Source organism: Periophthalmus magnuspinnatus, chromosome 7 (genome assembly GCF_009829125.3).
Source record: "Periophthalmus magnuspinnatus isolate fPerMag1 chromosome 7, fPerMag1.2.pri, whole genome shotgun sequence".
In the NCBI taxonomy this organism is placed as follows: Eukaryota; Metazoa; Chordata; class Actinopteri; order Gobiiformes; family Gobiidae; genus Periophthalmus; species Periophthalmus magnuspinnatus.
In genome coordinates this window covers 6,529,417-6,556,760 of record NC_047132.1, presented here as the reverse complement: position 1 = coordinate 6,556,760, position 27,344 = coordinate 6,529,417, and the positions used below count along the sequence as shown (strand labels likewise).

At 38.7% G+C, this 27,344-nt stretch overlaps 1 protein-coding gene across 1 annotated transcript in view; it reads right to left on the bottom strand.

Moving 5' to 3' along the window:
• The window catches only part of LOC117373947 (acid-sensing ion channel 1-like), a 71,115-nt gene that overhangs the window by 8,347 nt on the left and 35,424 nt on the right, over positions 1–27,344 (bottom strand). Inside the window, exons 3-5 of the mRNA XM_033970074.2 lie at positions 4,207–4,357; positions 3,474–3,601; positions 39–189 (exon numbers count right to left, since the gene is read on the bottom strand). Coding sequence (XP_033825965.1) covers positions 39–189; positions 3,474–3,601; positions 4,207–4,357 — 430 coding nt within the window. The remainder of the gene's footprint in view (positions 1–38; positions 190–3,473; positions 3,602–4,206; positions 4,358–27,344) is intronic.

The following is a 27,344-nucleotide window of genomic DNA, read 5'->3' as shown; positions in this document are numbered from 1 at the left end:
CAGCACCACAGTTTGAGAACCCCTGCTCTAAACCGTACCTGGCATGTGCACCATTCGACAGTTGCAGTTGTCCACCAGGTAGCGCGTCTCACAGTCGATGCGACACGCCGTGATGCTGTAGGTGTCGAAGAAGTCCGAGTCCATGGGTGTCACTTTACAGTCACCCCAGGGTGGGGGCAGATATATGAGCTGCAGGAGCACAATACAGGACAATACATGAGCTCAGGGCCTTTCAAAATCCTTTAGTGTCACTCTAGTTTCACTTTAAAAATGCACCAAACCACACACAGCCACTTGGGGTCAGTCTAAGCTTCTCTTCTAAACTGCAAAAAAGGAATATTCCACATTATTTTAAATGGTTTGAATTGAATTTTTCAATAGTTGTAATAATCTATTTTGTTTACATGATGTTTAATTGTTTAAAACAAAAGAATAATGGTCAGAAAAATAAAAGTTTGAATTTTTTTTTTTGAATGGACAAGTACATTTTACATAAATAAGGAAAAGCTATATTGTGGCCATTCCACAATAACTTCAAATTGAAGTCTACTAACTGATAAATGTGTAGCTTGTACCACTATACCAAATGTTTACAAGTTTGGTTAATACAGTCCCTGACAAAAGTAGCGATGAGCGATACCACTCATAAAACTCAACATTATAATGAACAAGCAACAATTTGTGTATATTTGCATTTTTATATATGGAAAGAAGCCACAAGAGATCACAAACAAACACATTTTGAGGCAAAGAAGTGGAGGCTTTTACAGTGAAGTCTCCATAAGGCATTCTTGGTTGAACTGCTAGTACAGTCCCTGACAAAAGTCTTGTCGCTTATCCATTTTGTAGAAATACAAGCTTATAACCTGACTTTAAATTAATCGATTGGTTTTAGAAATGTCTCATATGAAAGCTAAAACCCTCCCAAATTATGCTCAATATGCTCAAATAAATTTGCTTCACTGAAGAAAGATTGAATGAACACAGAAAGGTCAGATTTTGGCAAGACAAAAGTCTTGTCGCCTACAGAAAATTGAACAAATAATTTACTTCAAATACAAAAATATGTTGCATAATGTCAGTGAATTAAGTAGTGGTGCTGTGAGATCCATATTTAATATCTTGTATGGCTTCCATGAGCTTGAAGGACTGCATCCATGCGGTTCGACAATGATTCATACAATTTGTTGATGAAGTCATCAGGAATAGCAAAGAAAGCAGTCTTACATGCCTCCCAGAGTTCATCAAGATTATTTGGTTTTGCCTTCCATGCTTCCTCTTTCATTCTACCCCAGACATGCTCAATGATGTTCATGTCTGGTGACTGGGTTAGCCAGTCCTGGAGCACCTCGATCTTCTTCACCTTGAGGAACTTTGATGTAGAGATAGAAGTATGCAATGGAGCACCATCCTGCTGCAAAATTTGACCCCTTTCATGGTTGGGAATGTAAGAGGTAGCTAATACTTCTTGATATTTTAGGCTATTGATATTGCCTTCCACCCTGCAAATGTCTCGCACACCCCATACTGGATGTAACCCCAGACCAAACTTAACTGTTTTCTGGGTGAATCTTGGATCCATGCGGGCTCCAGTAGGTCTCCTGCAATATTTGAGGTGGCTGTAATGTAATTCAACCTAGGATTCATCTGAGAAATCCACCATCTGCCACTTTTCCAGTGTCCATCCTTTCAGCAGGCTGTGGGCCTTGGCAAATGCCACACGTTTTTTAATTGCCTTTTGTTTAGTGCTGGTTTCTGTGCACTGATTCGACCATGGAGGCCATTTCGAGACAGAATTCTACAAACTGTTCTGGTTGACACAGGGACTTGAGGTGACCAGGCCTGGTGGAGTTCTGCTGCAGTGGAAAAGGGGCTGGCCTTGGATTTTCGAATCAACAAAAGGTCCTCCCGAGCAGTTGCGGGGTCTGAGGGACCTGGGCTTGTCAAAAACATCTCCAGTCTTTTCAGATCTTTTTCTTATTCTTTGTACTTGACGCTGAGACACATTGAAGGTGTCAGCCACCTCAGCAGTGGATCTGGTCTTGAGCCTCTTGATAATTAATGCTTTGGTCTCAGGGTGGATCTTAGGCATGTTGTCAGAGGCCAAGTTGCAGTTGATGTGAAGGTTTGGTGTGCTGGGGTTCTTTTTATACACACCCACTAATTGATTGATCAGTAACCGATCACAGGTGAGGCTGTAATCTAGGAATGGGTGCATCATATGACAAGGCGACAAGACTTTTGTCTTGCCAAAATCTGACCTTTCTGTGTTCATTAAATGATCAATCTTTCTTCAGTGAAGCAAATTTATTTTAGTATATTGAGCATAATTTGGGAGGGTTTTAGCTTTCATATGAGACATTTCTAAAACCAATCGATTAATTTAAAGTCAGGTTATAAGTTTTTTTTTTCTACAAAATGGATAAGCGACAAGGCTTTTGTCAGGGACTGTACTAGCAGTTCAACCAAGAATGCCTTATGGAGACTTCACTGTAAAAGCCTCCACTTCTTTGCCTCAAAATGTGTTTGTTTGTGATCTCTTGTGGCTTCTTTCCATATATAAAAATGCAAATATACACAAATTGTTGCTTGTTCATTATAATGTTGAGTTTTATGAGTGGTATCGCTGTGTTCCAGCCTCATCTGCGTCAGTGTAATGGTCAGAGTTAATGCAATGTGAATAAAGTGCTGTTGTCATCACATCTAAAATGCAGGTGCTGCAGTAAGATTCAAAGCTGAAGCCAGAACATCAGGCTGTGCCATACTCATAAACAGAGACATAAACACACACACTTTATAGATACACAGCATAAACTAACTTAACAAGGGCCTGTGTGGAAGATTCTTTACTGCAGTTTGTTAACAGCTGCTGTTAATAAGCATGGAAATTAATTTTATGGTAGAGTATTGCTATTACTTATTAAAAAAAAGTTGAGATAAAATGTGCATCCCATTCAAATCAGTGGCAACAATGGATGCCAGTAAGAACGATCACCCCGAAAAGCAGAAAAAGTAGGACAATAGCCAATTTGGTGTGACATGGAGGGACAAACTAGAAAAATTAAAACCTTTAAATGAAATATACTGAAGCATTGAGTCCAACTGTTTTTACATATATCACATTAATTAGCCTTCATGTTCTATATATCATTTTTATTTTCCAGGGCAACCAAAAGAGGGACTGATGCTCACACTAATCCTAATATTTTTATGAAACTGAGTCCATACAGTGTCCATGTAACTGTTGGTTGTTTTCAATGTAATAATTCATGATATCACACTAATAAGCCCGTGTTCTTGTGTCAGTTAGTATTTTTAGATCAAATGTTGAACCTAATTACTATTCATAATATCAAGGGACATGAGCAATAATTACAGTGTATTTATTAAGGCAGCCACCATCTTGAATAAAGCTACAGGTTTGTAAATTGTAATCTGAAGCGCAGTCGTTGTGTAGTGTATCAGACAGTTACCCTTTGTTCTTGGCAGGACACAAACGTTTGAAATCCAGGGGCCACTCCAAACCCGAGCTGGTCGATGAAGGAGGGCTCTTCCTGACTGTGGATTTGAACTTTGACTCCGGCCTCGAAGGACGTCTCATCTACAAAACCGTCCAAAGAATAATGTATAAAAACATCATATTGATTTATTGTCCTGCATTGGACAGTAAAATGCAGAGTAGGCTTCCAAAATCTCTGTCAATATCCATGTGTTTCAAAATGATTAAAAAAATTTGGACTGTTGCCGTAGTGATTAACAATTAAAAATAAGATATTCTAACTTTTGAATGGGCAACGGTCCCCAAAATGTTTTATATGACAGAAGTTGAACCCATAAATTGTTGTTTTGAAAATATGCAAGAATAGATATCAGTACTCAGCGTATACTGGGTGTTTTTGTAATGCCTTTCATATATACTCAACATATTTTTTTAACATTTAATTACAGTAAATAAACTTTTATGAGTTTTTAACCATGCTATAATGGTGTTTTCTTTCCTTCTCTTTAGCTTTTTTTTTGTTTTGTCCTAAATTCAACGCTTCAGAAAATTTGAGTTTTCACCAATATTTTTTTAAAAAAAGCTCTGATGTACTTGGTTCGGTCCGGGTGTAGCTCAGATTTATTTCCAGTTCAGGTCTAATTTTGATGGGGTTAGTCCGCCCTCCAAACCGCCATATAAATGATGTAATAGAGTCCTGCTCTCACCAGTCTCCCCCCACACGGGCAGGTACTCGTCCTGTTGAATGTCCAGCATGAGCTCCAGACCGTTGCCCATGCCTCCCTTTGTGGTGTAGAGGGCAGGCTGTCCATCTCCGCCCGCGTTAAAGGTGTAGCACTTCCCATAGCGCGTAAACACCTGCACAGACAAGACAGATGAGTTTAATTTCACTGCTCCTCCACAACACTCCAAACCCACAGCCATTTGTCAGAGCGACTGTTTACCACATATGGCCACTTGGAGTCACTGTTTGACTCTCCATTACACTCTAAAAAAGTTCAAATGGATTGAACACTAGAAGATTTAGAATATAAATATTGTTTTGGGTCGTTTTGATAGTTTATTGTGTCATATTAAAGTTGCACAAAAAATATTCTTGCTTGACATTATAATAGACATAATGTTTTTGTTAAGTTTCAGTTTTTTACTATTGCTTAGTATTGACAAATACAATATTTTGGGTCCTTTTGACTCATTTAGATTTATTTAGGTCACTGGGGTTGCACAAAACAGTAAAATTGTTAAAATGATTTGAATTCAGAGCATTAAGTCCTGTTTTGAGTGGTTTTGATTTGGTTTATTAAAGCTGCACCATGTAAATTTTCTGGTAGGGGTATGCCAGCAGCTTGTGTCCATGGAGACACATTTTTGCACACAACGTATCAATCTTCAATTTAATCTCCAATTAGAGTGACTGTTATTGCCATGAAAAACATGCATGTTTACTGTGATCCTGTGCTATTCTCCATAGATCTGACTTGTAACTTGGCCAGGTGGCGTCACTAGCTAGTTTCCATGGAGATAAATATGTATAATGTCATACCAAACATTCCAGGCAAGGCAATATGGAGACGATGTGGACCCTGCATGTAGGAGAGTTAATAGTGGATGATTTAATTTTTTTTTTCATTTAATAAATATTTTTTATTTTTTAACAACAAAATGTTTCTCCAAAATGTTTGACAGAAGAATAGTAGAAGTTATTTAAAAAATGCAGTTTTCTTTCTCCACTGGTATAATCCTACTAACTAAAAAGTCACTACAACTTTATATTTTTTATATTTTGCAGTATGGTGAGAAAGTGTGATACAGAGCAAAAGCAAAATAAAATGGTGTAAAAGTAGTGGATACTCCTGTGGACTGGAGGGTTACGCAATGGCCCCGCTGAGGTGATGCACAGTGGCAGATGGGTGATTTAACGCTCTTTATTGCACTTATAATGGACCTGATGTTGCCATGGAGACCAAGCATCCTGGCCTGAGGGAAACACAGAGCTTAATTTGAAAAGGGAGCTGTGAATGTAAAATGTCAGCCAACATCTCAGAAAGAGCCAGACAGGAAGTATCAATAACTCTGAGGAGGTGGACTACACACTGAGGCTGGGAAATGGAGGTTATATAGTTCTAATACACTATATATATATATATATATATATATATATATATATATATATATATATATATATATATATATATATATATATATATATATATATATATATATATATATATATATATATATATATATATATATATAAAACAAGCTTTAAGTCAATATTGTGAACTAATAGGGCACATTATTCATAGACCTGCTGTGAGTTTAAACTAAGGCCAGAGATGAAATACTTCAGTTAATAGTGGCATATGGCAAATAAATTATATTGCATTTTCTGGATATTTCATAATGATAATAACAATATAATGAGAACTGTATGACATGTTTAAAGATGCAGTATGTAACGTCTTCTCTCAATGAATATGTTATTGCCTGGAATACAGTGGTGGAACGAAGTAAAAATAGTAAAGTACTATTCTTAAGAACACATTTTAGGTATGTGAGTAAATTTTTAAGTGTATACTTTTTACTTTTACATCACTACATTTGAGAGCAAGCATCTGTACTTTAAACTCCACCACATTGTGGACAAGACAGAAAAGTAAAAGTAGTTGTTATGATTGTTTGAGACCTGCTAAAAAGGCTGAGGGGTTTATTTTTCTTATGATGATTTGTAGTTTCATCAAACAAAAATATACAAATAAAAACAGCTAGAAAAAAAAAATCCATTCAGTTTTTGTTTTATTTTTCTTTAATAAAATTCTGCACAACTCTTCATCAAAATCACTGTGTTTGAAGATTTATAAGACCTCAAAATCTTTCTTTTAACTCTTTAAGTACAATTTTAAAGTAATACTTTAATACTTTTACTTAAGTACATTTTTTTCATGATACTTTTACTTTAGTATATTTTTTGTATCTGTACTTAAATAACAAAATTGAGAACTTCTTCAAGCACTGCTGGAGTGTTCCGCAATATCATCCAACTTATCTGTGTAGACAAGGATGTCACCAGGCAAAGTTACAGGTCAGATCTGTGGAGAGGCCACAGTTAGAATGCATGTTTTTCAATGTATTTTTGACCAATAAAATATAACTAAAATAATTCAAGTTCAACATGTTCGTTCCTATGACTTTTGTCTTGGTTAATGTACTGTTGTAAAAGCATACCATATTATCATAACATTTAACCACTCCACCACCACCACCACACCACCACTCCACCACCACACCACCACTCCACCACCACACCACCACACCACCACCACTCCACCACTCCACCACCACCCTTATCTAACCCACTGAGTTATCGTAAGCACAAACTGTAAAAGAAGTGGACTAAGTGAGTGTGACGTCACCCACAGCGTTCAGTCCAGTCAAATGAAGCTCATTGAGGCTACAGCAGTTATAGGGCCCAATTTCCATGTTTGGAATTCTGACCACGAGTATCATAGCAACCAAAGAGCCAATCTGGAGCGAGGCTGTTGAATATAGTCCCACCTGTCTGCTGGTTTAGCAGGGAGCCAGTGATATCGCAAAATAAACACATCAGTAACACATAAAGCAGGTTAATACGAATATTTTAAGGTGCAAATGATGAGTCTGACAGCAGCAGTTACCTACAGAGAGGAGTGAAAGTGAATTGGAGCCAGAGTCAATAGAGCCGGAAATGCGCCCATCCTATTTGGAACACGGCGGCTAGCGGGTTAGCTATGTCATTTATATATACAGTCTGTGGTCTTAACTCCTCACTTCCTCCTCTCTCTTGCTCTTCACAGATAGATGAAAGCCTAAATGTGTCAGTTCTTACAGCTTCTGCACTCTCTGTACCTCCATAAATAAGTCATGGTTTCATAGATATTTAAACAAAGGTGGTGACACTTCCTGATGTTAACCTATACCCCTTTATATCAAACACACATGTAAGACAGGGCCTCATCCGTGCATGTTGTTTTGACAGATGTGGTGAGATTCAAAAGCATGTATAATTGACGACATGTGCACATATGGTTTGCTCTGCTTGGACTGATGGATGAATAAATAAGAGGAAGACAGAAAAGACTGATGTATATATATTACTGTTGCTTGATTTCACATTACAACACAGAGCACACACTGGCACATTAGAGATGGGCTCAAAGCTGTGTTTATAAAAGCCATCTAAAATTATCCAATCAATTAAGCAAAAATAGGAAAAAAACAAAAAAAACAAAAAGTCAACATTGATAAGAGACAAATCAGCTGCCTTCTTTCCCTGAGGTCACACTCGCTAGCATTGGCGACAGGTTTGATTGACAGCGTTTAAGGCATTAAGTCTATTTGCTTCCTTAAACCTAATTATTAAGATATTATTATGTTGTTACATTACTACATTCATTCAAAATGTCAGTTCACTCACATGCAAACACAAACTGTACATTTAAACAGCATTTTTACTTTATTTTTATGAATTTATTTTGGTTTTGATGTGCTGCAGTTTTGGACAGCGGGGATGTCTTGTCTCCAAAACAAACAGAAAATGCTTTAGTAAATACACAAACTTTAAACTGGAACTTTATTGATCACTTGTGTTTGAGAGGATGACATCACCGCTCTCTCTCTCAAAACAACCCATTTCTTTTTCTGTTTAAATCTCCTGGACCTGTGATCAGTGAGGCTGTCACTCACACATAATTTGTCCTGTATTGAAAAGCACTCAACCCAAAGCACTGGTGTAATTAATGACCATACACACACTTTTTCTATTCATGCAGCAAGAAAAACATACTTCATAAATCTATTGCCACCTTTCACCGCACATTTCAAAAGCTTTTTCTATGTCTGCTCAAACCCACTGGTGTATACTTTCATTTGGATTTTCTTCAGGGCTTCCTAAACTTTTATTTCAGGGAAACCAAGTATGTTTTAATATAAGACAGTATATGGTAACAATATCAAAACACACAATAGGCTTATCCTCTAGATCCTCCTGAGCATAAAACTATAGTTACAGATCTAGAGATGGGTCCCATGGGTGCTCCACTGTGGTCGCCTGCTGCTCCTGACAGGTCGCCCCAGTAACATGAAGGATGGGTTAACCAGTTTTGACTGGCAGTGTTGCAGTAGTGGTATTGAATTAATATTTCACTATTTACAGGCAGTGGTAGTAGTTGTAGGACATTTACACTGAATACTTGTCTACTTTCAGCCAGTTTTGTTTCTGCTTGTTTGCTTAAAAATGTGTAAAAAACTGTATACCATATGTTAGAAGCTCAGAAGATTTTGCAGTCTGATCCTGGTTTTACCCCAATTTAATAGTGATGTAAACCTGAATTCATCCTGGTCTATAGTCCTGGTCTAGTCCTGGTCTACAGTCCTGGTCTATAGTCCTGGTCTACAGTCCTGGTCTATAGTCCTGGTCTATAGTCCTGGTCTATAGTCCTGGTCTATAGTCCTGGTCTAGTGCTTGTATATTCTATGCTTAGCCTTGGTCGAGTGTTGATGTGATGTTTATGGAAGTGTAAATACAAGCTCAGAATACGCACAATAGACTGTGTAAAGAAGTGGACTAAGGGAGATGACATCACCCACAGCGTTCAGCTCTAATCAAGTGAAGCTCATCGAGGCTAAAATCTTCTAGGGGTGAATTTGGAGCCGAGTTCCAAATTTGGAATTCTGACCATGAGTATCATAGCAACAAAAGAGCCAATCCAGAGCCAACACTGTTGATCAAACCTGTTGCTAACACTGTAGTGAGAGCAACCTCTGGGAAAGAAGGAGCCTGGTTTGTCTGTTATTAATGTTCATATCTTGATTTACAGACACAATGGCAAAATAAAAATGCCAGGATCACACAGACGTACAAATTAACATGAATATTTTAAGATCAAAATGATGAAAAGTGACAGCAGCAGTTACAGAGAGACGGGCCACAGTTTTTCAATAGAAAGTGAATTGGAGTCAATGGAGCCAGAAACGCACCCATGATCACTTCCTATTTAGAACGTGGCAGCTAGCGGGTTAGCTTAGTCCATTCACACATATATATAGTCTAAGAAACACATCAAAACTATTATTTTTACTCTTATTATGTCCACAAAATAGGAAACATATTTAGGATTCTGCACATTGTTGCACAATTTGCACATGTTTGCAGATCAGCTCAAGTTCTGTCAGATTTCAGACTTGTATATTTCACGTCGTGCTGTGAAGTGGGTCTAATGAGGAGTGGTGGTCCTGTGGGAAGTCCACAAACACAAATGTTTCACACAACACTGGACACTGTCACAGATGGATTCACCCAACAGCAAAACAACAACAACAGCAGCGGCTACATGGAACAGGAACGAGGGCTATTTCATGAGTTAAATCATCTGAACCTGACATATGACTCTTGTTTAGTAAATAACACTCAAAGTTTTGTACCTGGAGTCTCCTTTCGACTATGGGATGAATGATGATATTATTGCTTTGCCTGGAAAGTTCCACTGTATGCCATTAAAGTTGTCTTGCATTTATACAATTCCAATTTAAAAATATAATAATAATAATAATAATAATAATAATAATAATAATAATAATAATAATAATAATAATAATAATAATATGGTAAGTTTAATACTATTTCAGGCAAAGCAGTAACATCTCCACAGACACATGAAGGTAGCAGACCTCACCAGAAAAGTTACATGGTGCACCTTTAGTTAGGCCTGTCATGATAATTAATATATTGAGGCATAGTTCAATACAAGACAGATAATTGCAAAATAATAATGTTTTTTAATATTCAGTAATAAATGTACTCTAATTAGATTTAAATGAGCATAAATCTAATAAATATAACATGAATTCAAGTCACTTTAGTCATGTGGATCATTTTACAGAGTAGATGTAATAAATACAAACGAGAGCCACAGGCGGCATGACTCTGCTGCTTGTGTGTGTGTGTCTATGACGTGTCTGTGTGTGTGCATGTGTCTGTAAAGTGTGTGTGTGCATGTGTGTGTCTGTGCAGTGTATGTGGGTATGCGTGTATGCATGTTTGCATGTGTTTGTGTCGGTGAAGTGTGTGTGCGCATGTGTGTGTGTCTATGATCTGTCTGTGTATGTGTGGGTATGTGTGTGTGTCTATGAAGTGTACACTCGTGTGTCTGCGCAGTGTGTGCGCATGTGTGTTTGTGCAGTGTTTGTGCGCATGTGTGGGTATGCGTGTATGCATGAGTGTGTCGTGAAATGTGTGTGCTCTTGTGTGTGCTTGTGTGTCTGTCTGTGATCTGTCTGCTTATGTGTGGGTATATGTGCGTGCGTGTGCGTGCGTGTGTCTATGAAGTGTGTGTGTGTTTGTAAAGTGTGTGTGCGTGTGTGTGTCTGTGATGTGTGTGTGTGCATATGTGTGGGTATATGTGTGTGCATGTGTCTATGAAGTGTGCGTGCGTGTGTTTCTGATGTGTGTATGTGTGGGTATGTGTGTGTGCATGTGTGCATGATGTGTGCGTGTGTGTGTTTGTAAAGTGTTCATGCGTGCTTGTGTGTGTCCATGATGTGTGTGTGTGCATGTGGGTATGTGCATGTGTCTATGAAGTGTGCGTGCGTGTGTGTCTGTGATGTGTGTATGTGTGTTTGTGTGTGTGTGCATGTGTCTATGCGTGTGTGTTTGTAAAGTGTGTGCGTGTGTCCGTGATGCGTGTGTGTGTGTGTGAGTACGTGTGTGTGTCTATGAAGCGTGCATGTGTCTGTAAAGTGCATGTGTCTGTGAAGTATGTGCATGTGCGTGTATGTGTGTGTCTGTAGTGTCTGTGAAGTGTGTCTGAAGCTCTCACAGCCCGCGTCTCTGTATGTCACAAGGAATAAGAGTACAAGTCAAAGCACAGAACAAAGGAGAACAGGAGGAGCTGAGGAACTCCTGAGGGATCATGGGTAACAAAAGAAGAGAGGCCAAAAAAAAAAAATTTAAATTATGGTGGATTGCTCAACGTAAGTGTTTAATACAAAGTGCGAGTGTAGCTTTAATATGTTTCCACTGAAATTCAAAGCTGTGTTAAAATGGATCAGAAGAAGCCTATTATATTCTAAGGATGTCGAGATGTAAATAATCAATATTATTTAACATACTTACTACTACTTTTTATGTGATACTTTTACTTTTATTTAAGATTTTTTTTCCCCTTCAGTATCTGTACTTAACAAAAAAATTGATGTTATTGGTCAAGATGTAATCAATATGATCTTATACTTGACTAAATGTTCTTTATTTTGTTCAAACTCAGATAAGAAGATTCATTTTTATGCCCAATCTGAGACTCAGGAAGTTAAAAATGTTCATAGAAAGTAGATGCACCACCACATGCATTACCATAATCCATTGTTCTTAGGTACAAAGTGAGACCACATCAGCACTGGCTCAGATCAGTGGTGCTCAGACTAAACTGGGTCATGGATTCATTGTTGAATTTTTCAGGAGGCACAGCGGTCTCCTTAACCAGCTGCCTCCTGCACTGAGACTGCATCATCTCCTACTGCGCTCAAAGAAACGCACTTTATTCTGAGAGAGGAGAGCGAAGGAACTAGTCAAAAGCAGGTAGAATTTTAATATGGCTACTAGGATTGTCAAAAGTATGGAAAATCTGAATCTAATGAATACCAAAACTAGTATCGAACAACTAGATACTCATTTGCGCAGGTATCGTTACTAAAAAGTCACATTCATTGGACAGAAATGAGCCTTTCCTGAATATCTTTAGAATGATCTCGAGCTGTATCTTTCACAAGTATAAGACACATAGACTAGTATACACTCAACCCTACTGGATGACTGAAGGATTACACAGATATAATGCCGCCAAATATAAGCTATACAAGTGTCTCTAACATAATACTGTCATATGATTTTTAATACTAACGAATTGACTCAATACAGTCTACGATGCCACACTGAAGATAAAATATGCTCCTTTTCAGTTCAGATAAAGCTCAAAATGACATTGAAACTGCTCAGGAAAGTTCCAGTTTTGTCCTGTTAATGCCATTTTTCTCAGTGTTGATACTTGCTCAATTGAGTCTAATTTCAATATTAGGTTTAGTATTAATTAGCATCTTTTCAATACTTTTGACACCCCTAGTGCTGACTTATATTTAGATTAGTGTTGTCTAGATTTAGTTGCAGGTTTTGTCCATGCGAATTAAGTTCCGTTTTGAAGTGGTGTGGGCCAGAAATGCAACGATCCGATACTGGTATGGGATATCAGCACCGACAGTGAAAATGTAGCTGGATCGGTTATCGGCTTCCAAGTACCCTGGTTGAATATACACATTGAACGAATTTGATTATTTACAGTCTCATAATGTTTGAAGTTCTATTTATATAAAAATGTTCTGTCATGACGCGAGAGATAAATAACAGCTACGTAAAAACATTAGGATCAGTTTGGTCTTATTTTATTTTATTTTGTATAAAGGAATTAAATGCTATTTTCAGTACCTGTTCTGGTATCGGTTGATATCAGCAGCCATAGTATTTGAATCGGTATCGGAATTGAAAAAGCTGGATCAGTGCACCTCTAGTGTGAACAGCCTTATTTTCCTACAATGCAAGTCTAGATACTTAGTTAGATTTGACCCCTGTCCACAGAGTCAGTGGTTCAAACCTCACACAGTCCACTGCTTACTGTTGTTGAGTCCTTGGGTAAACACTTCATTCACCCTGCCTTTGTATGAACGTGGTGTGAACGTGAGTGTGTGAGTAGTAGTGGTTGGAGGGGCAGATGGTGCAGATTGGGAGTCTTGTTTCTGTCAGTTTACCCCATGGCAACTGTGGCTATGATAATTGCTAACTGCCACATATGGAGTGAGAGATGAATGCATGGTACAACACTTTCTAAAACTGTCTAGTGACATCTAAAAAAGACAGGTCACCAAAAAGTTCATTTCAAGTCTTGCAGGCAGTAATATGAAATGAGAATCACTTTTTAAACTTTGTAGGCTCTTGTATGTTTGTGTTTGAAATTGAAAACCATTTGAGGCTGTGTCATTACGCTAATGTTCCCCTTGGGCAAGGCACTTCCTGTTTGATGGCTCCATTCACACAGCTATTAAAATAATGGCATAACGGGTTGCTTTCAGATTGGAGAAAGCCATGATGTCCCTCTCTCAGATGGAAGCAGGAGTCTGCAGTTCAGTTTGGTTTGATGGTATTTACTGTGAAAGATATACACAATTAAAATGTACTAAAGCTGAAACTTAACATGTTGGCGAACTTCTAACTAATTTAAATGATATCACTACATAATCACAACAAAAAAATGGGATATGAACAGATATTTATGAGAGATTTAACGTTCCTCCATGTAAATTAAAGGTGTATTGTAACTTTTAAGGTGGAGGTTGTTTGGGGAACATTCCAGGCATAGCATTAAGAAAAGTTGCATAGTGTACCTTTAAACAACAGCAATAGAAATATGTCAACATGATTTTGAATAACATCAATAACAAGGCTCCAAATATTTGTGTTGTGTTAGCATTTTGCAGAGGTCACAGTCAGAATACTGAGAGTGAATTGATCCTGTAAATAGCAGCTCTTGTGGAGGTGTTGTCAGAGGGACACACTAGGGGACACCCAGGCTATGGGACACTAATGCGTTTGGACAGAAAGGGCTCACTGCAAAGTTATTGACAGAGAAAAAGACAACGGAGACATAACTTTCTGACTGCCACAAGAACATCTGTGGATCAAAATGGGATATAACATTATAACCACTGGTGTAGAGACTATACTATACTGATTATCGCTTTATTATGGTACGAGCAATCTGCTTGAAACTACTATGACATAAAAGTCAGTCATAAAAGTTAGTGGTTCAATCCATAGACTTTATATATAAATGGAGTTATATAATATTTGCTGGCCACCACAATAGGAAGTGATCATGGGCGCACTACCGGATCCATCCAATTCACTTTTTACTGAAAGTGAATTGGAGCCTCTCTACATAAATGCTGCTGTCAGGCTCATCATCTTAGTCTTAAAACATTTGTATTAACCCACGCTACATGATCTGATATTTTTATTTTGCTATTGTGTCCTTAAATCTAGATATGAACATTAATAAAAGAACAATCAGGTGCCTTCTTTCCTCGAGGAGTAATATGTTTGATTGACAGTCTTGCTAAGTACACGCTCCATGCTAAACCACTGGTGCAGATGCGTTGCCTTTAACAGTCTCGCTCCAGATTGACTCCAAATTCACCGCTATACCTGCTCTCCAATGAGTTTCATTTGACTAGAGGTGGACGCCACTTCTTTATACAGTCTATGGTTCAGTCACAGCTTCAGTCAGTGTATATATATGGTGTGATTGTGGCAAGACACTTCACAGACCTCGTGTGACTGTGAAGTGGGGTTCAGTGGGGCTGTAGTTGACTAAAAGGGAACATGGCAAAATTCCTAAAATATCTGTATAACCTGCCCATGTACTGACCAAAACTGACTTACAAGAGATCAACTACGTGTTCATGCAAAAACGACATATACAGAAAAGTGAAGTGAAGGATGGAGTGAAGGAAAAGTAAAAAGTATTCACTATAACATGTATTTAAGTAAAGTACAGATACCTAAAATTCAACTTAAGTGCAGTACTTTACTACTTGTACTTTATTACCTTCTATCATGGAAACTGAGTCTTTTTGTGAAGAAAATGCAGATTAAACTCATGATTCTCTTCCAGATCTTCAACTTAGTACATCCCAAGAAGAAACCACTGACTAAATGACTGAAGGACTAGAACAGAGAGAGAAAAACCTATGAGGAAAGAGAGAGAGTAGGAAGAAGAGAGAGAAAATGAATAAGACAGGGAGAGAGCGAAAGAGACAGTATGAGGAGAGACAGAGAGCGAGAGAAGAGGGGAAAAGAGGGAGGAGAGAGAGCAATAGAGAGAAGAGTAGGGAAAGAGAGAGAGCATGAAGAAGGAGAGGGAAAGAGAAAAGTAAGAAGAAAGGACGAGAGAGGGAAAGGGAGAGAAACAGTATGAGGAGAGACACAGTGAGAAGTAGAAAAGAAAGATGCAGGAGAGAGTGAAGAAAGAGATAGAGAAGAAAGAATCAGAGAGAGTAGAGCGAAAGAAAGAGACAGGGAGAGAAACAAAGTATGAGGAGACACAAGGAGAGGGAGAGAAAGAGGGAGGCGAGAGTGAAGAAATAGAGAGATGAAAGAACGAGAGGGAGAAGATTGCCCCTTGGGTCTGTATTTTTCTCAGAGGAAAACTAATTGTTGCTGTAATGTAATGCGCTGTGGACTGGATGGATCAGAAAATAACGCCTGGAGGGGACTTCTGAGCCCCCTCCCCCCGTGTGTGCCCCTTTAAATAAAACAAGAGAAAAGACTTTGGAAAAATGCCATGCTTTTCTTTAGTTTGCTGTGGACCAGTGCGCTGGTAAATAATGGAAAAGTGAATTGATTGAAGACATAAATTGCGCTTTTAAATTTGCATCGATTTGGAGTGAGCCAATTTTCTGTCTCAAGTAAAAAAGAAAGAGAGGTGTTTGGAAGACTTGTCGCTTTTCATTTCTGCTTTTACACAACAATTCAAAACAAATTGCATTTTGAAGCTGGTGTATGTCTTGTATATTGATCATATTAGAACTCAGTTTTGTCCAGTGTTTTACTTGTCTTGTCAATATTTCAGATTAATTACGTTTCACAACAATGCACTTTGTAACTTTTCTAGTGGAGGATCTGCGACCTGTTTGTCTCTATGGAGATGTTATTGCTTTGCCTGGAATGTTTAACAATATTAATCTTTTCTATCCCTATGAATACAAGCAGGTGATGCAACCAGGCCAAGTTACAAGTCAGATCTATGGAGAGAGGAGTCCAAGTCATATGTCTGAGCGTTCATTTGATTGCTCAATGGTTGGAGATTTGACCAGCATCCTTTCCAGCATTCTCTCAGTCATTTCAAATGATAGTTTTTCACTATAGCTGCAGGTGTTGTTCAATTAAATGACAGTAGCAGCTCAGTCGTGAAGGGTTTGATTTCAAGGTTTATGGTTCAATCCCATCCCTGACCAGTTCACTTCAGCCGCTTTACCTTCAAGGTCTGAAAAGGCACAGAAACAAACTTCTACAATCTACAATCTGGCCTACTTACGTATGGGTGTAGATTTATTTCAAAACTTTCGGCTTACTCATGTACAGACTGACTTCATCTAGCCTCCATCTGAAGTCCTGGCATGATCCTATTGACTCTCGCCCACTTTTTCCTCGAAATGCTCCAAACTGCGCGTTCTTTGTAGTGGTACTTCCGGTTAAGAGGGAAGTTTCACCTCAAAAATATGATATAAAGTTGGTTGATTTGTGTAAAATCTTCACCATGTGCACCAACAAGTCAACACTCCACCGATTGTCTGGTAGGCTTTAAAACAGCTTTGTAGTCCCTATAGAACTTATTTGCTGTCAAGATCAACAGCCACATGCAACACAATACAACACCAGGGACGATGACGACGCACACTGCAACTTCCAGAGTAAGGTGAGTATAAGTGACTCTGAATACTGTCCCTCACTGCTGGTGCCCTGTGCAGAGGGAGCAGAGCCAGCTGAGTGCACAGAGTCAGGAGGCCTTGCACTGGGTTAAACATCACTACAGTCTGATGTGACAGGTGACCTCGTGTCCAGGAGAAAGTCCACAGTCTCTGCAGTCTGTACAAACACACAGTTTACTCACCGAAGGCTAGAGTCTGCTGCCTTTATAATCCTTCAGTCATGCAGATAAGTTCCATCACAAGTTGAATTCTTTCAGCTCGATAAAAGTTTTTAAGAGAATACATTTGACACTCATCCAAATAGCTTCTTCGGTTTTGACAGGGCCAACAGAATTGAACTTTTCTTTGCCGATGGATAACTGTTGTTTTGGGCATATGCAAAAATTTGAATATAGAGTGGATGGTCTGTGAAGGCTGCAGAAGAAGCTAATAAGAAATAAATAAGAATACAAAACTGAATAGTTTAGTGTTCTGTTACAGACAGACTGTGATATTTCTGCACTTTACACATTTTTTTTCCGTTCACTTATAATGCCATACTTGAACCTTAAAAACATTTACAGGTGTGTTTTCTGAGAGATTGCTATAGTTAATACAAAAATAAATAAATAAAATTGAGATATTCATTTTTTGTTAACCAAAAGGCTATTTAATACACTTGTGACCCCAAAATTGGCAAAATATCTAGAAGACAGGAAGAACTGGTTGAAATTGGAAACTGTGTCTCAAATCACATGGTCCTGACATGTGGGGTGCCCCAGGGGTCAATTCTGGGACCCCTTTTGTTCAATCTTCACATGCTGCCATTAGGCCAGTTAATACGTAACAATAGTGTCAGCAGTCACCTCCAGTCTCTCTCTCTAAAACCACATCAAATCAATGATACCTGCAGCTTTTTACCATCTAAAAACATAGCAAAAATCAAAGGTATACTGTCCTAAACCAGATTTGGAGAGACTTATCTGTGCATTTGTCTCCAGTAGGTTAGACTACTGCAATGGCCTTCTCACATGGTCTGGTAAGACAGCTGCTGTACATCCAGAATGCTGCTGCTCGGGTCTTGACTAGAACCAGGAAGTACGAGCACATAAATCCTGTGACTCAGAGAATAGACTTTAAAGCAGCTTTGCTTGTGTACAGATCTCTCCATGGCCTCCTGCTGCTACCCAGAGTCAAAACATGGGGAATCAGCTTTTTAGTTTTATGCAACTAAAACCTGAAACAGTCTTCCTGAAGATGTGAGACAGGCCTCTACTTTGACAATGTTTAAATCCAGGCTCAAAACAAATCTCTTTAGCTGTGCATATGACTTCTCTTTTAATGCAAATGTTGTGATGATTATTTATGTTTTGATTTGTTTGTATTATGATGTTAATATCTTTCTTATTCTGTAAAGCACTTTGTATTACTTTGTGTACCAGTTGTGCTATAAACTTGCCTTGCCCTTTCCTATTTCAACATTGTGTAATTAACCACAAATGGATTCAATATGAAGGAATCCATACTGTACAGGCAGAGTCGTTAACTCCATGCAGTAATATTTCAGTAATCAGACATCTTGATTCTCACTATAATTACTTGACTCTACATTCTCGTGAAACTCTAATGATATAGCTAATAATGAAACCTCTTTTAAGTCTGTCTCTGGAGTCCAACTGCACAGCTCCATATAGACACAATCACTGCACTGAATTCTGTCTAATTATCCTTAATGGGGACCGAAGAACTGCAGCTATTTCTGCAGTGAGTGGGCATCTGTTGTGCATTAGTTTAGATGTATTCTCCTCTCCTCTGCTAAATCCGTGCAAATCTAATAAAATGCTATGTATAATAACAAGTTGTAAGACAGAAAATTGATTTAGCAAAGTCAAAAAGCGTTACTCCTGACATCCCACTCAAACACTATAATGGGGACAGAAGGCTCTCTAAATTGCATGTTCCACTCTGCATATATATCACACGTTTTTAATAATTTATCCAGACTTAAATCAATATCTCCCGTCACCTGCCTAATGAAACTGTGTGTGGGGCTTTAAGTTCGGTTTAATTACTTTTTCTGTGTCATCTGAAACAACCAAGCATGAATTAAATTAAGTCTAACAGCTATTATGACCTCATGTCTATACTGCACTAGAGCTGTAACAGAGGAGGCACATGTAGTGATGAATCGATCTATACCAAATACTGACTGAGGTATTGAAAAGTATTCATTCTCAAGCAAAAATATTGATCTAAAATTGTATTTTTTGTCAAGATTCTGGGTGGAGCAATATAAAATTGAATGCATTTTAATCCAAAACTCTCTGGTCAATATCAGATCACTATTGCAATACTTGCCGTAGTGTCACTAGGTAATGGATCAAAAAAAAAAAAAAAAAAAATCGCTGGTTTTGCCAACTGACAAGACTGAAGCCATCATCTTTGGCCCACAGAAACCTAGAGAAAGTGTTAGCAGTCACCTCCAGTCTCTCTCTAAAACCTTCAAATCAGGCTAGAAATCTAGGAGTAATAACAGACTCAGACTTGAACTTTAACAGTCACATCAAATCAATAACATCTGTAGCTTTTTACCTTCTAAAAAACATTGCAAAAAACAAAGGCATACTATCAAACCTGGACACTAAAATGTGGGAGATGCACCAAAGTACATCTCCCACATGTTACTGCCACATGACCCATCTCACACTCTGAGGACTTCAGGGACCGGCCTCCTGCTGGTGTCCAGAGTCAGGACTAAACATGGATAATCACTGTTTCAGTTTTATGCAGCTAAAACCTGGAACAGTCTTCCTGAAGATGTGAGACAGGCCTCTACTTTGACAATGTTTAAATCCAGGCTCAAAACAGTTCTGTTTATCTGTGCATATGACTGAAAGGGTTTTATTTTGCACTTTTCTCCTTTAATGTTAATCTTATGGTGATTATTTGTGATTATTTATGTTTCAATTTGTTGTATTGTGATTTTAATGTCTTTTTCATTCTGTAAAGCACTTTGAATTGTGCTATACAAATAAATTTGCCTCTCCTAGTTCCAATCAGAGGGACAGTCGACTTGTCCATTTCCGGCATAATGTTTGTGTTTTTGCCACATTCAAATCAATAAATATTGAGAGATCAGGCAGTGGACAGGAAACCAATCCATTAATTCTAATTCAATGCACAAAAGCATGCATTAGACGTAAACCAGAACATTCCAGCTACCTCAAGATCTGGAGATGGTTCCCGGTAATGATGTGACGTTTGAGTATGAGTCGGCTCTCGTGAACGGCTCTCGTGAATGGCTCCTTTCACCGTTCACGTTTGGAACCATATCTGAACAGAACTGAGGCTTTTTCTTTCTAATTTTTATGTATTTTTACACAGACTGACTCTGATCCAACACAAGAATCAGTACAGAACATAGAATGTAAATAGACCTTTATACAGTCTACAGAAGCAGAGCAAGCGACACGAGTGAGAGCTTTGCGCACAAAAAAATTGTAATCGTTTTTAAATTATTATTATTAGAGTGCAACGCTTTATTTAGATTCTGTATCATTTCAAAGGGTAAACGTGCGCTCTGTGATTAGTTTGCAGATAAAATGAGTTCTCACATATAAATAAATAGCAAAAGAGTCAGTCTTTTGAATGGCTCTTTGAAAGGAACCTTAAAGAGAAGTCGTGGCGTGATTTAACTTTTGATTTGACTGGACTGTTTTGGGCTAGACTTCACAGTTTAATCTGCTATTTCACTTGAAGAGTCTTCCCTGATTTCTAGATCCTAATAATTCTGAGAGCTATTGCCAGTCCATGCCATGCCCCCATTTAGTCGGATTAATCAAATATCTTTAGTTGATTATAGCCTTATATCTGTTGCACAGTATAAATCAATAAGTAGTATATGTAGACACTTCCCCACCTACACAGCAGCATAAATAGGTCACATATAGTTGTATGTTGCTCTAGTCAAGTGAAGTGTGGATATGAGCAGATGTGTCAGAGGGTTAACACTGCTCAGCCTCTATGGAGAGACCATACATGGATGAAACATGACTTAAACAAGCTAGTTCATGCATGTATCCCCCCTCTGTCTGTGAGGAGGGCTATTTTAGGAACAGCAGCACGATTCATAACATGGGAGTGGGTGACCAAAGACTGAACTGACTCTACTAAAAGGTAGCATATAGCATGGTACAAAGTATAAAGCTCAAAATTTAAAACAACGTGCTAAATAAGCAGCTGTGATTAGAAAAGCAAAAACATGTTTGAAAGAAATTATTTGCAGTGAGTCTGGTTCCAGATCCTCCTGCATTGAACAGAAAGTGGGTCTAGCCCAAGCTAACTGTCACCTCCTCTCTGCTTTTTGTATTTAATTTTTTATTTTTTTTATTTTGGAAGTTAATATCAATTCAGCGTCTGCAGTGATGCGGTCACTGTATTGGTCTATTGTGGTGATGAAGGAGCTGAGTCGAAAGGCAAAGCTCTTGATTTACTGGTCAATCTACGCTCCTACCCTCACCTATGGTCATGAGCTCTGGGTGATGTCCGAAAGGACAAGATCGTGGATACAAGCGGCTGAAATGAGTTTCTTCCGCAGGGTGGCTGAGCGGTCTCTTAGAGATAAGGTGAAGAGCTCGGTCACACGGGAGGAGCTCAGAGTAGAGTCAATGCTCCTACATGTCGAGAGGAACCAGCTGAGGTGGCTCGGGCATCTGTTCAAGATGCCTCCTGGACACCTCCTTAGGGAAATATTCCCACCGGGAGGAGGCCCTGGGGAAGACCCAAAACATGCTGGAGGGACTCTCGGCTGGCCTGGGAACACCTTGGGGTCTCACCGGAGGAGCTGGAGGATGTTTCTGGGGTGAGGGAAATCTAGGAGTCCCTGTTTAGACTACTGCCCCCGCAACTCAGCCCCAGACAACTGGAAGAAAATGGACGGATAGATGGATGGAAGTTAGTATCCAGCCTGAGAAAAAAAAAAAAAATCACAGAAAATTTACTTATATAGCAACTTTATGAACAGTGAACTAGGCCTTATCTTACCAGCTGTGTATCCCACGTCCCAGAATCTCCAGTGTAAAAAGAGACTGACAACTTTTGTGATTAAAGGCACATCAAAAGAGCTTCTTTCTCTCTTTCTCTCTCTCTCTCGGAGTTACCTCAAACCCTTTCATCATCTGTCTTTAATTTGTGCTATTCCCCCAGTACCAGGTCTAAGTAGATCTAAGTAGGCAGGATTGATGAGTGCGTTCATTATAGGCTGTGTCAGGCTAATACTTTGGTGCAGTTGTGAGGGTGGGGCTGCTGTCAGAGGAGGACGTCCTGCCCAAATGACACATTTCACAGAGAGTTGAGAAAACACAAGGAAACTTTACATTCTGTCAGTCCTGCCCTCCTCCTGTCTGCATACACCACAAGTATACATTATATAAAAATACATTTAATTTAGGCTATATCAAGGAAAATGGTGAAAATGTTTCTTTTCTTTACTTCATTGTCTCCATGGAAAAATTGTCCTCTGCATTTAACTCATTAATCAGTGCTGCTAAGGCAACCAGTCAGGAGTAGTGGGAATAACGTATAGTACCCAGAAATTCTTTTCCACATTTTGAGACAGTTTGGGAGTAACCAGAGATTTGCCTATTTTGCATGTTTAGACTGGAATACCTACAGTAAACCCACCCAGACACAGGCAGAACATGCAAGCTCTGCACAAAAGGTCCCATTTTTAACTCCTGAGCAAGTCCACCTGCTCATGTGTGTATAAAATTAAATTGACTTCAGTGCAAAATATCTCTTTTGGTGCCAGATTGAAAATGGCTTTTGTCTTTTTAAAATGCTTCACTCCACACTGTGTGGACATCTAAGCCAACTGTTCAAAGCAAAGTGAAGGAATTTGAAAAATAATATCCATTTTATTTTAAGATTGAAATATAAATGTAAATGTAATGTAACCAAACCAAAGACATCCAATAAAATCCCCCATAAAACATGATATTCCCTCTCTACAGTCTGAAACACAGGGCTCGGCTTGTCACTACCTGAGAGAATCACAGAGGAAACAAGGCAAAAACAGGACACAAAGGTCAGTGTGTCAGGTGGTATCTGCGCTGCATGTCAGAGAACGGAAGTACTATAACTACATGGTATACAGTAAGTACATAAATAAATAAGACGCAAGGCTGCGCATATTAAGATTCATAAGATTTTATTATGGTAAATATAATTAGTATAATTAGTTAGTTACTTTATCCTTCATATCAGATTGCATACACTAGAGATGTAAACAAGCATTGAATTGCTTGTAAATGAACAACTAGGGATTTGTACTAATTCTGTATGCAATAAGCATTTACTCTTTCTGGTGTTCATGCTAATTTCATTCACACGTAGTTGTGAAATAGATCATATCACAAGCCAAATTCACTAAAGTGCATTTTTAGACAAAAACATTGTTTACTCACTTTTTAATGGCTAAATTACTGTCATAATATATTTAGATAACAGAGGGACTATTCTTAGATAATTAAGGCACTATGCCACTTTTCATTATTGCTTTGTTTGGAATATTCCATAGTTTGCAATCATCTCTCCACAGATCTAACCTGTATCTTGCCCTGGTGCCATAATCTGCTTGTCTCCATGGAGATGGTTAATGCCATACTGCAGAAGATTCTTAATAAAGCAATAACATCTCCAATGGAAACCAGCAAGGGGTATACCCTCCCCTCTCTACCAGAAAAGTTACATAGTGCACCTTAAAGTGGAGCTACATTGTTGTAGCGTCAACTTTCCAATGATTAACATTCCGTTCCAGGAAAACTTTGGAATACCATCTATAACAAGAAAAAGAACATCTATTGCTTCCCTGTTTTTTAAGTTGCATCTGAAGTTACAAATGGAAGGACATTTTAGAAAAGTTCCGTCTGCTGTTTGGTCTCTGTATGTATGTTGTTCACAGTCTCAGAAATCAATCATTTTTGTTTACCTCCCTCGCTCTGCTCGTTTTGTTGGATGTGAGGCTCAGAGAGGAAGGATGCTAAATAAACACTCCAACCAACCAGTGATTTCTCAGTGTGTGGAAAGACAACGGCCAGTGGCTCTGTAAATATCGAGAGCTCCAAATGTCACACAAGGAGAAAGGGAGAGATGGAGAGGGAAAGAGAGAGAGAGAGAGACAAAGAGAAAGGGAACAGAGAAAAAGATGGAGGGAGAGAGAAAGTGACGAAGGAAACTAGTGAGAGAGGGAGAGAGAGGAGGAAATGCAGGAAGAAAGGAAAAGGGGTGAGAAAGAGCGGGGCCAAGAGAAAGGGAATGAGAGAGAGGGAGAGACAAGGGGAGTGAAACAAAGAGAACGAATGAGAGGGGTAGACGGGGGCAATGTAAAGGGAGCTCAGAGGAAAGGAGAGAGAGGGGGGTTGTTGCATTCAGGCTAACAATCACGTCTGTGCTGTCAATTCAACTGCAGCACATGTCAAAATAGTTCCAGTGGTCGGTGACTCAGAGCGAGGGAGATAGCTGATTTGAAAGTCATAATAATAAAATAAAAACAGAGCTGCACGATTGTGGTCTAAAAGGCTGTAGAATGATCTGCATACCAGGTTACTGAATGTCTCCCCCACTCGTCACTCCCATTTCACAATCTAAATCTTTCCTGCTCAATAAACGTATAGACTGAACAAAACAACAGAAGTTATCAATCTCCACAGAGACAAGCAGGTGACACCATAAGGCTAAGCAATCTTTGTAGCAATAAAGATGCCCATAACTGATTTAATGCCATACTGTGAAACATTCCAGGCAAAGCAATAACATCTTAATGGAGACAAACAGTGATGGGTGAAGCTAACAGTCAGATTTGTGGCCTCATTTTCCAAAGTGAATTCCCGTCCCGGTGCCAAACCCACAGCTGCCTCTGTTAAGTTTCCGAGATTTGGTCCGTGTGTGGATTTGGACAGACTGCCTGATAAAAAATGTATTGTCACTTCCCCGAAACTCACTGTTGCTTCCTCTGCATCCAAACAGCCAAGCGGACGACGCCCCAGGGCAGTACCTCAGAAATACTGTAGGGGGCAATAACAACTCCAGGGCCAAATACTGCAACTTCACACCTGTCAGTCAAGTGCATTTGGGCATGAATCAAAATAGAAAACATGCTGCCAAATTTTAGTATTGATCATTAAAATGTATTATTATTTCTCACTTTCCTAATTCACTTTCAGAAGTCAGAGTGGACAACTACCATGCCAACAGCGCACTAGCCTTACTTCCTGGTTCTTGCACAAAAAAAATGCCATTAGAATTAGATGCAGACAGCACAACACAGTCAGATTTTGAATTTAAATGAGAAGTGTCTTGCCCAAGAACAGCAAAGAATGGACTGATTGAAGCTGGAACAGAACCACTAACTGTCTAATTACGTCCAATCTCCTCCACCTAAGCCACTGTCAAACCAAGTGGAGCCAGTGCTACTTGAATATCTTTGCACAACAAAATGCCACATGCAGACACCTCTTGGATCCCTTAGAGCAGGAGGGCTAAGCACTGCCAGTCGCCTTCTTTATTAATGTCAAAATTAGTTTAATTAGAATATGACCTTTATCTCTCCTCTGTCTTCTTCCTGTCTTTTCTTTTCACTTCTCACATGCTTATACTAGATACAGAATGCATGCCACTCAAAATGACCCATGCCTGCATAATTTAAGCAACTTAGAGCATAATTGAAACAACAGTGTCCTTAATAGAGGTGATAACATGGGACCAGATAACAGAATATAGTGTTACTAGGCAACAAGAGACTTTTAATTGAGAGACATTTAAAACTATAAAGGGCTGATGTGATTGCTTCATGGCCTCGGTTAAATAAGTAACTGTCTTTAGTTATTTACAACTTTAATTAGCCTTTTCTTAATGCCTAAATACACTTTAGACCAGGGTCAATTAACAGCACAAGGATTAAGAATCTCTACTAATGCTCAGGATAAGACAGGGAAGTTGTTTTTGTTATAAGAGGATGCAGTTACTCTAATAAGGCTGAAAGTTACTGTAATAAGGTTGAAATATATTTAAAATATGACAGCTTTTCATGTTTCATGTTCACCCATTACCTGCTTTGGTGGGATAATATCAGTGGAAAATATGAGACAAACAGAATCATGGTAAAACATACCCAACATTGGGAGTCAAACCCTATTGGAACGTTCACACAGAACAGTCCACATGCCCTGTCCTAGTAACTCCCATCTTAGGGGTCGAGATCCAAATTTGGGTCCCAAATATTGTCAGGGAGTCCCAAGGGGTTCTTAGAAAAGAGGGTCAAACTGTGAGTTTTAATGAATGACATCTTACTTAGTTCTATGAGGTATTTTATGATCATTTTTCTATTACATCTGTATTAACCAGAAAATGTTTATTAAATATTTTAAAATAGTTTTTCTTATAAAACAGTAGCTACTTAGGTAGTAGAAGGATGTAGGGGTCGCCAACATGTTCATGGGTAAAATGGGGGTAGCTGCATATTATATGACTTTTGTTTCTCGAAAGTCTAGTTGGATATGCCAAAATGAATAGTAATAAAAATGTATAAATAAATAAATAATAAATAGGTAAATATGTAATAAAAATAAATAAAAATATTATAATAAATAATCAAAATCAAAACTGAAAAATACTTTTGAGTCATCTTTTCCAAACACAAAATTAATAATAATGTGCACCATACTACCACATAGCCATAGAATCAGCGTAAAAAACACTGTCATCTGGCCTATGTTGATGTGACCCAGGGGTCAGTCCTGGGGCCTCTTCTATTTAGTCTGAACATCAGTGACTTAGCATCTGTGTGTTCTGGATGTGATGCACAAATATGCTGCTGATGCTACTGTGATCTATGCCGACTTCAGTGACGTGCGGTGAGGTTCATGGTTGGTGAGGCACTGACTCCTTCAGTGACGTGCGGTGAGGTTCATGGTTGGTGAGGCACTGACTCCTTTAGTGTCAGATTTACAAATATATAAACCAAAAAGGGTCGCTTATTGAATTGGCTGCTGGGTATTTCACATCTCATCAGCATTCTTCACAAAACACGCACGCACACACACGGTACATATTACAGATATGTAAAGGTAAAAAAACGTGCATTTGCTCTACACCCTCCCTGTGTTGTAGTGATGCTCGGGTCAGGATATTTTCAACCCGCGGGGCCCCGCATGTACGGCAAAATATTACCCGCCCCGCGCGGCTGCCTCTATTTTTCGAACCCGCCTCGACACGATGCACAGAAATAATATTCATAATA